We start from the raw sequence: 12,148 nt of genomic DNA, 5'->3' as shown, positions 1-12,148 counted from the left end.
CCGTAAAGCAAAGAATAATCATGCTACAATCCACAGACCCAGAGAAATTAAGTAACAAGGAGGGCTCAAGGGGGGGATACTTGGATCTCTCTGGGAAGGGGAAATAGATTTCCAGGGTGGACTTGGGGTGGGTGAGGATGGGAACAGGAGTGACTGGGTGGGGAGAATGCGGGAGAGTATACTGGAAGAGATGACTGGAAAAGGGGGCATTTTGAGGTGAAGTAGAAATCTAGTATAATGGAAACTCCTAGGAATCTACAAGGGTGACCCCAGCTAAGACTCCTAGCAATAGGGGATACATAGTCTGAACTGGCCATCTCCTATTACCAGGCAAGACTTTCAGTGAAGGGACTGGGATACCACCAACTCAGCCACATAACCTTCAATCTACAATTTGTTCTACCCACAAGATATGTTGGGGTAAGGTGGTACAGAAATTGTGGGAGTGGCCAACCAATGACTGGTCTAGCCTGAGACCTATGCCACAAGAGTGAACTCACACCTAACACTGCCTGGAGCACCAGGACCCAGAGGCTGGACAGCCCAGAGACCTAGGATAGAGCCAAACACAACTGACCAAGAGAGAGAGAGAGAGAGAGAGAGAGAGAGAGAGAGAGAAAAGAAAGAAAGAAAGAAAGAAAGAAAGAAAGAAAGAAAGAAAGAAAGAAAGAAAGAAGGAAGGAAGGAAGGAAGGAAGGAAGGAAGGAAGGAAGGAAGGAAGGAGAGAGAGAGAGAGAGAAAGAGAGAAAGAGAGAAAGAGAGAAAGAGAGAAAGAAAGAAAGAAAGAAAGAAAGAAAGAAGGAAGGAAGGAAGGAAGGAAGGAGAGAGAGAGAGAAAGAGAGAAAGAGAGAAAGAGAGAAAGAGAGAAAGAAAGAAAGAAAGAAAGAAAGAAAGAAAGAAAGAAAGAAAGAAAGAAAGAAAGAAAGAAAGAAAGAAAGAAAGAAAGATGTCAATGTAATGATGTCTAACGATATTCTGCCATACTCATCGATTGGTGCCTGGCCCAATTGTCATCAGAGAGGAGTCACCCAGCAACTGATGGAAACAGATGCAGAGATCCACATCTAAACATTAGGTGGAGCTCAGGGAATCCTGCAGAAGAGGAGGAGGAAGGATTATAGGAGCCAGGGGTTCATGGACATCACAAGAAAACCCACAGAATCAACTAACCTGGGCTCCTAGGGGTTCACAGAGACTGAACTGACAACCAAGGAGCCAGCACAGGACTGACCTAGGCCCTCTGCATATATGTTACAGTTGTGTAGATTGGTCTACTTGTGGGACTCCTAACAGAGGGAGCAGGGACTGTCTCGGACTCTTTTGCCAGCTTTTAGGACCCTATTTGTCCTACTGGGTTGCCTTGTACAGCCTTAATACATGAGGAGGTGCTTAGTCTTACTGAAACTTGATATGCTATGTTTGGTTGATATCCATGGGAGATCTGTCTGTTTGTGAACAGAAACAGGAGTGGATAGGGGGTGGAAGAGGGGAGGTGGGGGGTGGGGTAGGAGGAGAGAAGGGAGAGGAAATTGCGGTAGGGATGTAAAAAACCAAAACAAATTAAAACCACTTAAAAAATTAAGTTGTCATTAATGCAAACTAATTTGTTTAATCTAAGATGTTAGTTGTAATCCTTAATTCCTAATGATATTCTTCTATTGTCATCAGAGAAGCATTGTCCAACAACTGATGGGAACAGATACAGAGACCCACAGCCAAACACTAGACAAAGCCAGGGGAACCCCATATAAGAAGGGGAGGAAGGACTGTAGGAACCAGAGGGAGTGTTGAGGAAACCACAAGAACACAACAGAATCAATGAAGCAGGGCGCATGGGAGCTCACAAAGATTGAAATGACAAACACAGACCCTATATGAGTCTGAGCTAGGTCCACTGCATATATGTTATGGTTGTGTAGCTTTGTGTTCTTGTGGGACTCCTAACAGTGGGAGTGGGGGTTGTCCCTGACTCCTTTGCCTGCTCTTGGAATCCTTTTCCTCCTACTGGAAAGCCTCATCCAGCCTTGATATGAGAGTTTGTGCCGAGTCTTCTTGTAGCTTATTACTATGTGTTCAACTGATATCCCTGGGAGGCCTGCTCTTTTTTTTTTTTTTTTTGGAAGGGAAATGGGGGACAGGGAAGGTACAGGTGGGAGGGGATGGTAGTGGAGGTAGGGGAAACTGCTTTTGGGATGTAAATTATAAGTCCGTAAAGAATAAAAAAAAGATAATCAGGACTGGAATAAAACACACACACACTGATGAGGGTGGGAGGGGGAATCAAAAAGTTAATTAAAATGACATACTAGACAAAACTAATTCCATAAATGAACGAATAAAATAATAGATGTAAATCCTATCTTATCAAAATAACCCAATACATTAAAATAAGCAAGCTAAAAACCTCAATCAAAAAGGCATGAGAAGCTATACCCATAAAGTCTCAATAATATGGCTGCCTAAATAAGACCTGCATGATACAACCACTAGCTGACATGCCAACCAATATTTGCAACACTAAACAGATTGAGCAGGTTTTGTATATAAACACACACACACACACACACACACACGCACATCAATTAATGTATGTTTATATATAAATGTTGTGCAAGACTATATGGACTGAGCAGGTTTTATATATAAACAAAAATACAAACACACACACACACACACACACACACACACACATACATACACACACGTAATCATCAATTTGAGAGGGAATGGGATTTAGTTTTGATCCACTCATCTGGTAGAATGATGTATTTTTTGTATATTTATAAATTCCCTGTGTCTTATTGATACTATTTTTCTACTTTTATTCCATTTAAAATAGAAGTATTGAGTGGATATCTTTACTTTTTCTTCTCTTGGTCACAAAATTTCTAGAACTACTATAATATTAAGTATATATATATATATTATAGTAGTATAATATTAAGTTCTATAATAGTATTATAGAACTACTATAATATTAAGTATATATATATATATAATTTTTGAAAAGAATGTGAAGGTAAGTAAGTGGGGAAAAGGATGCTCCTTTGAGTAACTGGTGCTCAAGCATTCATAGGAAGAAAAGTCAATCTCATTCTAGATCTCATGTTATAAAAATACCAAGTCAAAATGGATTAGCAGTAAATATAAAATGTGTAATTATAAAACCACAAGAAGAAAATACCAGAAGTCTTTTACATCAACAGGTATTAGGCAGAGTTCTTAATTCTTACACAGATATATGTCTGCGCATACAACTAATAAACTCAACAAGAGTTCAAAGCATTTTCTCTGAGGAGCAAGATCTATATAATGAAAGCTAGAAGATGCAGTTGAAAAAAACTAAAGAAATCAAAAAACACAAATAGCAGGTAAGCACTCATGCTCATTTAGAAGACTTAATACGGTTAAGAAATCCTCACTAACCTAAGCTCTCTCTCTACACATTCAATTCACTCCCTACCAAACTATCAATGATTTGATTTTGTAGAAATAAAACATTCTACTCTAAAATATACATGGAATGTTAAGGGACCACCAAAATAGTCAAGACAATGTGAAAAAATACCATAAGTATTACATGTTATTACTTCCTGATTTTAAAACTTACTACAAAAATTAAAAGAGCATGCTACATTCCAGGCATGGTGGAACACACCTTTAATCCCAGCACTCTGGAGGGACAGGCAGGAGGATCTCTGTGAGTTTGAGGCCAGCCTGGTCTACAGAGTGAGTTCCAGGACAGCCAGGACTACACAGAGAAACCCTGTCTCGAAAGCAAACAAAACAACAGCATGCTACTGGCATAAAGCAGACACATATACCACTAAAAAGCCCAGAAATAAACTCTCATCCATAGGGTAAATAATCTTTGAACAGAGCAGTAATATCATTCAGTGCAGAAAGAATAGTCTTAAAAAAGAGGTCCTGGGAAAATTGAATAGCAACAAGTGACAGGATCCTTATCTTAAGCCATATGCAAAAATTAACTCAAAATGGATCAAAGACCTAAACAGCGCAAAAAACATAATAGCTCAGAAGATAACATAGAGGAAATGCTTTTTTATATTGGATTTGGCAATGACTTCTTAGATATGCTAACAGAAGCACATGATAAAGGAAGAAAAATGAGAAAACACCGTGCATTAAAGGATACTATGAAGAGTAAAAAGCAGAAACAGAACAAGAGAAAATATTTACAAATCATGTATCGGAGAAGTGATTGATATCTAGGTACTTGAATGGATATTTATTCATAGAGGATACATGGTCAAATAGTAATACAAATGAAAAAATACATAGTAGCACTCATTAGGGAAATGCAAATCAAAACCATAAGGAGATAGATACATCATGCTGTTTAAACTAGTGATTACCCAAAAAGAGAAAACCTAAAAAAATAACATGTGATCCTGAGAATTTAGAGAAATTGAAACTTTTGTACATTGCTGGTAGGAATACAAAATGACAGTCTATATAGAGGACAGTAGGGAGTGTCATCCAAAAATTGAACATAGAATTATTACAAGAGTCAGCAATTCCACTTCTGTGTATATACACCAAGAACTAAAAACAGATATCAAACATTTGCACACCAATGTTCACACCAGCATTATTCACAACAACTACAACATGGAAGTAATTGAAGTGTCCACTGATGAATGAATTGATTAAACAAAACAGTATGTATATACAATGGAATATTATGCAGCCTTAAAAAGGAATGGAATTCTGACACATGCTACAATATGAATCAGCAATGAAAACATTTATGCTAAGTAAAATAACCCAATCATAAAAGATAAATATTGCATGATTTTATTTACATGAGGTACATAAAACAGTCAAATTCACAAAAAGTAGAATGAAGATTGCTAGAAGGCAAAGGGTATAAGCTAAGTTAAAGTAGCTTTTAATGTGTATAACTTAAAAAGCTCTAGAAATGGGTGGTGGTTATAGTTAGAAAATATGTTAACACCACAGAAGCAAATACTCAAAAATGGTTAAAATAGTAAATTTGATGTTATGTAAATTTTAGCACAATTAAAAACATACTACTAAAAGAAAGAAATGACAAGCTCCAGACTGTGAAAAAATATTTGTAAAGCACATATCCAATGGAGGACTGTGTTTAGCATATATAAAGAAATCTCAAAAGTCATTAGGAAGGAAAAGAAATCCAATGGTAAAATGGCAAAGATGTGAACAGAAACTTTAGCAAACAGGATATAATGATGGCAAAAAAGCACATGGAGAGATGTTCAGCATCATTAGCCATTAAGAAAAGGCACATTGAAACAACAGGGAGGCAACACTTCACACCTATCAGAACAATCACAATAAATACTGACAATACCAAATGCTGACAAAGATGTAGAGCAAGTCAACTCTCATACACCATTGGTGGGAATGCAAAATGGTACAGCCACTCTGGAAAATGGTTTGGCAGTTTCATATAAAGTTAAATGTGCACTTACCATATGACCCAGTAATCCCACTTCTAGATATTTACCTTAGAGAAATAAAAACTTATGTTCACACAAAAACCTGCACAAGAATGTTAATATCAATATCATTCATAAAGACCATAACCTGGAAAACCCAAATCCACTTCAATACATGAATGGATATGGAATATCCATACAATGAAATGGGACTCCACAAAAATGAATGAGTTATTGATAAAAACAACAACTTGGATGAGTCTCAAAAGCATTATGCTGAGTGAAAGAAGCCAGCCTCACAAGGTTACACACTGCATGATTCCATTTATATGACAGTCTCTAAAAGATAAAGCAGAAGTAATGGCGATAAGTGATTGCCGGGAACTTGTAGGGAGCAATGGGAGTGACTCTAAAGGGGATTGATAGTATGAGGAGAGTTTGCCTGAGTGATGGAGCTGCTCCCTCTCTTGATTGTGGTGGTGGATACATGAAATCTACATGATTTTCAGTTCACAGAATTGTACACCAAAAAAGGCCCCATGCAATTTTACTGTAGGTTCAGTTCAAAATAAAATGCTAGTTATAATTATTATCATCATCACCAATAGTTATACTGACTAATGATATTCAGAATTATTTGTGCAATGGGATCTAAAATTCAGCATGAACAATGTATGTCTGGTACAATAAAGCTATAGAAGTAAAAACAAACTAAATGTAAAATCTTGACAACTTCTACTAACTCCTCTCTTTAATATTTCATATCAGGACAATATGTTCTCTCTAGATAATTCCTATAAACATTGTCATATAGTGAATATGGAATTAAATAAGTGCTCAACTTAGAAGTCTGGGACCCTAGTTTACATTCCTAAATCTAACACTGTAAGAAAACTCTCGACTTGCCTTTTGTGCCTAATTTTATCTTCCTCTTCATTGAGGTCATGTACTTGTCTGCACTTGTCTTTTTGTGGTATGCTGTGAAGGTTTAAAGTAAGGAGTTTCAAAGATAGGAAACAGAACAGAGACACACCCCCCACCCCCCACCCCAATAGCAGGTACTGCTCTGATTTCCATGTATTACCTCACTTAATTGTCCTAACAACTCCACATCACAGCTACTATTGATATTCTCATTTCACAGAGAAAGAACTGAAGTATAGAGAGGTACCCTTATCAGCATTTCACAACTAGTAAGTGGGGGAGCCAGGTTTTTCCCAGGCAGTCTGCTTCCAGAGCCTATGTCCACATTCAGTACGCCATGATGTCTCAGCACAGAAAGCTGTTCATTTGTTCCTTCCTCCCTTACCACTGCCCTGGCACCTGTATAGCCTAGTTTAACACACCATTCAATCTCTTACATGACTTTAACATACAGACCCAGTTCTGACTTCTCTCCTCAGCTTCACTGCTTCATTCCTGCATCAATATCTACATACGCTAATCCCGCCATCTTCACAAATTCAATCTGTTTAAATGAAATACACCATTTTTCTTCCAAATGTCCCCTAAAGACTGAATTTTACCCACTGTTAAGTTAGCCAGCTTTGAAATATCTGAGTTATCTCACCATACTCCTCTCCATTTCGTTCTCAGTCAATGACCCTCCTCCTTCATTCGCAGTCCACTGGCTTTATCAATTCTTCTTGTCACATCACATACAACTAATTCCACCTTTCCAGTTCCACTGTCGTCACTCTAGTCTAGATGTTAATAACTCAATGACTTGAATGCCATTCTTTCTCTCCCCTCTAATTCTTTGTTGGCCAGCACATTAATCATTTTCAAATACAGCTTTTATCATCCTACTATATTCAAACACATGAACCAAACAAACTAACTCCATATACCTCTGTCTTATCAAACAAATAAGAGCCAAGAATTCTGAGCTACCCTTTCAAGCTGATCTCTTAAAATGCCCCCAATTAACAATGCTCACACCAATCACTGCAACTGAAATGCTATTCTCTCTCCTGTCTAACAGATAGGGTTAAAAGAGTATTTAAATCTTACCTCTTCTGAGGCCTTCTTCACTCACACCAATAAAACTCTGAACTTCTGTGGCACTGAGCCAGTATATCTGGCATTACTGCTAAAGGGTACATGTGTGCATCTCCAAGCCGACTAGTACAAGGCTAGGAACCATTTCTTAAACCTTTTCTGTGTACCTTCCACCATGCCGAGTAAAATTAGCTGCTAAATGAATTCTTTCTGGCTAAGACACATACCGTTTATGTATGATTTTGCATTACTTTACAGTTCAGTCTAAAGACCCATCACAAGCTCACTTTATTTCCCTTTCATGTGTCAGACGTCATTCTCTGCCATACTCTGTTTCACTGCCACACTGAACTTCTTACTTTTCCCTACTTATACCAGGTCCTTTCATAGTATGGCTCCTATCCATTCACTAGCTGTAATGTCCTTTTCCTTTTACATAGAAAAAATAATGCCTGTTGCTTTGTTAAGCTAGTACAAATGTCAACCTCTGACTCCCCCAACTAGATTCGGATGCTCTGTGTTCTATGCCACCTTGACATTTGATTGAACTCTTTATAACACTTCCAATGGTGTCATGCAAGTAGCTCTACACACATTTGTGTCACCCGTGGGACTATATATTTCTCATGAGTAGTAACATCTTGTCTTTCACTAATTCCCCCTATCTAATGCCCTGATGTTAAACCTTTCTTTCAGTTAAAGAACATTTCAGAGTCAGTGAGGATCCCATACCTTGGTAATAAAGAGCCTTAAGGAAGGAGTGACGATCAGTTCCCTGAAATAAAGACTTTTCAATTTCCATTTCTCGCCGGGTCAGCTGTTTGCTCTTTGAAAACCTCTGTGGCAGGCAAAGGATGCGCTGGCGCTCTGAGATCCTTTCTTCAATATCTTGAAGCCGTTTCTGTATTGCTTCAGGAGTTGCCCTCAGCTTTGTCCTCTGAAACCAGGGAAATTAGATGCTTTGTATCAAAAAGCACAAAAGTAAATCTGAGACCTCATGTAAGAAAGCAGATGAGAAAGGCCCAGAAATTGGAAGTTGTTTTGTAAGTTTTAGTTAAGGGCTAGCCAACAACTTCTCTTTCGTCAATGTTTCTATCTTAAAAACAAAAGAAGATTTAGACTCAACACTCAGTTTCATGAAAACTAAAAACAACAAGGTTCTCAATGACAAAATAAAGCAACCACCATGTTGGGGAGTTCAGCTGTTCCGGCTTGCAGAAGACCATCCCAGCAGGACTGGCTGATGGTTTACACAGCCCGGCAGAGAGGCATAGGGTTGGGCACGAGCTTTTTCTCTAGGAAGGAACTTGTGGCTACGGGAAAGCCCTCACTGGTGTTGAGTAAGGCTTTCCTGGCATAGCTCACTGCAGGAGGAGTGCCCACACTCCTGTAAGGAGCCCTTTACCAAGGCTCTGAAAGGGAAGCTCAACAGACTCACTGGTTCTCTAGAGTGGACTTGGGCAGAACTGTGCCTTAGTTTATCCACTTGTTGTTGGGATCTTGGGAAGATGGGCAGATGTTGCTTTAAGTCTCCCTTACGGAATGAATTTTATCAACACAGGCACACACACATACATAAATGAAAATAAAGAGATCATATTAAGAAAACAGCTTTACCGCTATATATATATAGCATGGAGGTCCCTAAGACGACTGTGGCTTATAATAAATTTTGGTTTTACTCAATTATAGGAAGATACTAGATGTGGAACAAGGATGACTGGACTGCTACTCACATCACCAGTGAGGCTACCTGGAAAACAGGACCCCAAGAAAGACACGGAGAAATGGAAGAGATCTACATGAACAGCCTGGACATGAGTGGGAGCAATGAAGAGCAAGGGTCGAGGGAAAGAGAGCGGGAGATCTTAGCTGGATCAAGAAAAGAGAGGGAGAACAAGGAATAGGAGACCATGGTAAATGAAGACCACATGAGAAAAGGAAGAAACAAAGAGCTAAAGAGGCCCACAGAAATCCACAAAGATACCCCCACAAAAGACTGCTGGGAATGGCCGAGAGACAGCCGGGACTGACCTACTCTGGTGATGGGATGGCCAAACACCCTAATAGTTGTGCCAGAAACCCCATCCAAGTACTGAGGAATCTGGATGCAGACATTCACGGCTAGACCCCGGGTGGAGCGCTGGGAGTCTAATTAGTGAGAAAGAGGAGGGTTTATATGAGCGAGAATTGTTGAAACCAAGGTTGGATAAAGCACAAGGACAAATAGCCAAATGAACAGAAACACATGAACTATGAACCAAAGGCTGATGGGCCCCCAGCTGGATCAGGCCCTCTGAATAGGTGAGACAGTTGATTGGCTTGATCAGTTTGGGAGGCAACTAGGAAGTGGGACCAAGTCCTGTGCTCATTGCATGAGATGGCTGTTTGAAACCTGGAGCTTACGCAGGGACACTTGGCTCAGTCTGGGAGGAAGGGACTGGACCTGCCTGGACTGAGTCTACCAGGTTGATCGAAGTCCTCGGGGGAAGATTTGCCCTGGAGGAGATGGGAATGGGGGGTGGGCTAGGGGTAAGGGGAGGGGGTGGGAAGGGGGAGAATAGGGGAACCCGTGGCTGATATGTAGAACTGAATGGTATTGTAAAATAAAATTAAAAAAAAAGAAAACAGCTTTACCTTTTCACCTGAAACATGGCTTTTCCAGATCAATATTTCTGTTTCATTGAGCCCTAGTTCCCTGAGAGAAGCAGTTTCCTGGTCTTTTTCATGTAGTGTCTGGAACTGGGACAAAGTCATTGTCCCAGCTGCTTCCTTCCCAAAGGGCTTGTACATAGTACCTGGGGCAAAGCTCTCTTTCTTAGAGACACATCTGCAAAATACGAAAGAGAGTAAGAACATCTGGTGGCTACAATTCACAGTAACCACATTCTGATTGTGATGGGGCCTATTATAAGGGGTCCACTGAAGCGCATACTCTAAGTCTCTCTTACATTCTTTTGCCAGGGTGAAGCACCATGGCAACAAAATGGAATTCCATGAACAGCCCCCAAATATCCAGGACTAATAAATGACTAAATTAACAAAGTTTATTGAGTACCTGATATGCATTAGATGCTGTGTTCTATACTGAAAGATAACAGTAAAAAAAAAAAATCAAGGGGCTAGAAATATGGTAAAATAATTAAGAGCTCCATTGCTCTTGCAGAGGACCTGGGCCAGTTCCCAGCACCCACATGGCAGCTCACAACCACCTCTAACTCCAGTTCCAGATGATTGGAAACCCTCTGGCCTCTGCAGGCAGTGGCACGCATATGGTTCACATAAATTCCCCCCCACCCCACCCATACACACAAAATAAATCTTCTAAAAAAAATATCAAAAGAACTGCCACCTATATAAAGAATAGCAGAAGGGAGGCAACTAAATAGGAAATGACCATATAGAATAATAAATGCCATGTTAGGGGAAATACAGGGTTCTTTACTAGAACAAAGAACCTGGTCTAGGCTTAATAAGATATAGGAAGCTTCCTACAAATAGACACAAGAGCAAAATCTGACCCATATAAAGAGGTCTTCCAAAGAAAGCGGCTGTGTGAGAGTGCAGTGCTACCATCAGGCTTTAAGAGGGATGTACAACCTGGGTGAGGGTCTATTATAATCTCCCTGCTTACAAATCAATACTCACTCTTCAATGGAGACAGAGGTATCCAGTTGATGTTGAAGGAGGCTCTTCAGCTGCCTCTCCCCTTCTGTCTCCAGCTCTTCCAGGACATGCTCTTCATTCTTCACACAGCTATTTACCCTGGTGCAGATGTAAAACACACAGCACACACTCATAAACAAAAACAGAGGGAAAGTAGAAGAGACATGTAATCTGAATATATTCTCCTCATCTATATTACCTATCAGTGATTCATTTGATCAAAGGCATTTCTTCAACATTCCACTGCCCTGAGTATTCATTACACAAACATTTACTGAATGCCTATGTACACAACAGGCATTATGCTAGCTACTTGTCCTGGCTGGTTTTATGTCAAATAAACACAAGCCAGAGTCATTTTGGAAGAGGAAACCTCAATTAAGAGAATGTTCCCATCAAACCAGCCTGTGGGCAAGCCTATGGTATACTTTCTTGATTAATAATTGATATGTGAGGACCACACTAACTCTGTGTGGTGCTACCCCTGGGCTGATGGTCCTAAGTGCTATTTAAAAAAAAAGCAGGCTATAAGCAGCATTCCTCCATGGCCTCTTCATCAGATCTGCTTCCAGGTTCCTGCCCAGTTTGAGCTCCTGCTCTGACTTCCCTCAGTGATGGACCATGACCTGAGAGTTGTAAGCCAGAATGAACCCTTTCCTCCCCAAGTTGATTTTGGTCATGATGTTCTATCACAGCAATAGAAAACTTAATTAAGACACTACTTGTGGAAGCTAAAGATATTCCGAGCATAGTTTTGATCAAGGTATTTGTAATATATTTAGGAGAAGACGTATATACTCCTGTGCTGTGTCCATGTGCCTACAAAGAGAAGGAATCTGAATAAATGATAGAGAAACATGCCCAAATTAGTAAACGCTTGCAGAAGAAAGGGGTAGACGGGAGCTAAAATAGTAAAGAAGATTTCAGAAAGAGATTCTTAAATTGGTGTTTAAAAGACTGGGTGTGACAAAGAAAAGAAGTGGGAAGCCAAAATACGAAAAGACGGAAACACATAATGTGGTATAATTGGAACCTCC

General features: G+C 39.7%; 1 protein-coding gene across 2 annotated transcripts in view; it reads right to left on the bottom strand.

The window, feature by feature from the left end:
* Positions 1-12,148, bottom strand: part of Rbm41 (RNA binding motif protein 41) — a 60,949-nt gene that overhangs the window by 45,903 nt on the left and 2,898 nt on the right. The window contains exons 2-5 of one of the 2 annotated variants that reach the window (XM_015992295.3): positions 11,094-11,210; positions 10,083-10,275; positions 8,178-8,382; positions 6,351-6,422 (exon numbers count right to left, since the gene is read on the bottom strand). In XM_015992295.3, the coding sequence (XP_015847781.1) occupies positions 6,351-6,422; positions 8,178-8,382; positions 10,083-10,275; positions 11,094-11,210 (587 nt within the window). The remainder of the gene's footprint in view (positions 1-6,350; positions 6,423-8,177; positions 8,383-10,082; positions 10,276-11,093; positions 11,211-12,148) is intronic. The other variant, XM_006970315.4, reaches the window with a different exon arrangement.

The sequence above is a fragment of the Peromyscus maniculatus genome, chromosome X (assembly GCF_049852395.1).
Source record: "Peromyscus maniculatus bairdii isolate BWxNUB_F1_BW_parent chromosome X, HU_Pman_BW_mat_3.1, whole genome shotgun sequence".
NCBI lineage: Eukaryota > Metazoa > Chordata > Mammalia > Rodentia > Cricetidae > Peromyscus > Peromyscus maniculatus.
Note: the sequence above shows the minus strand (reverse complement) of the source record. Positions and strands in the feature narration are given on the sequence as shown.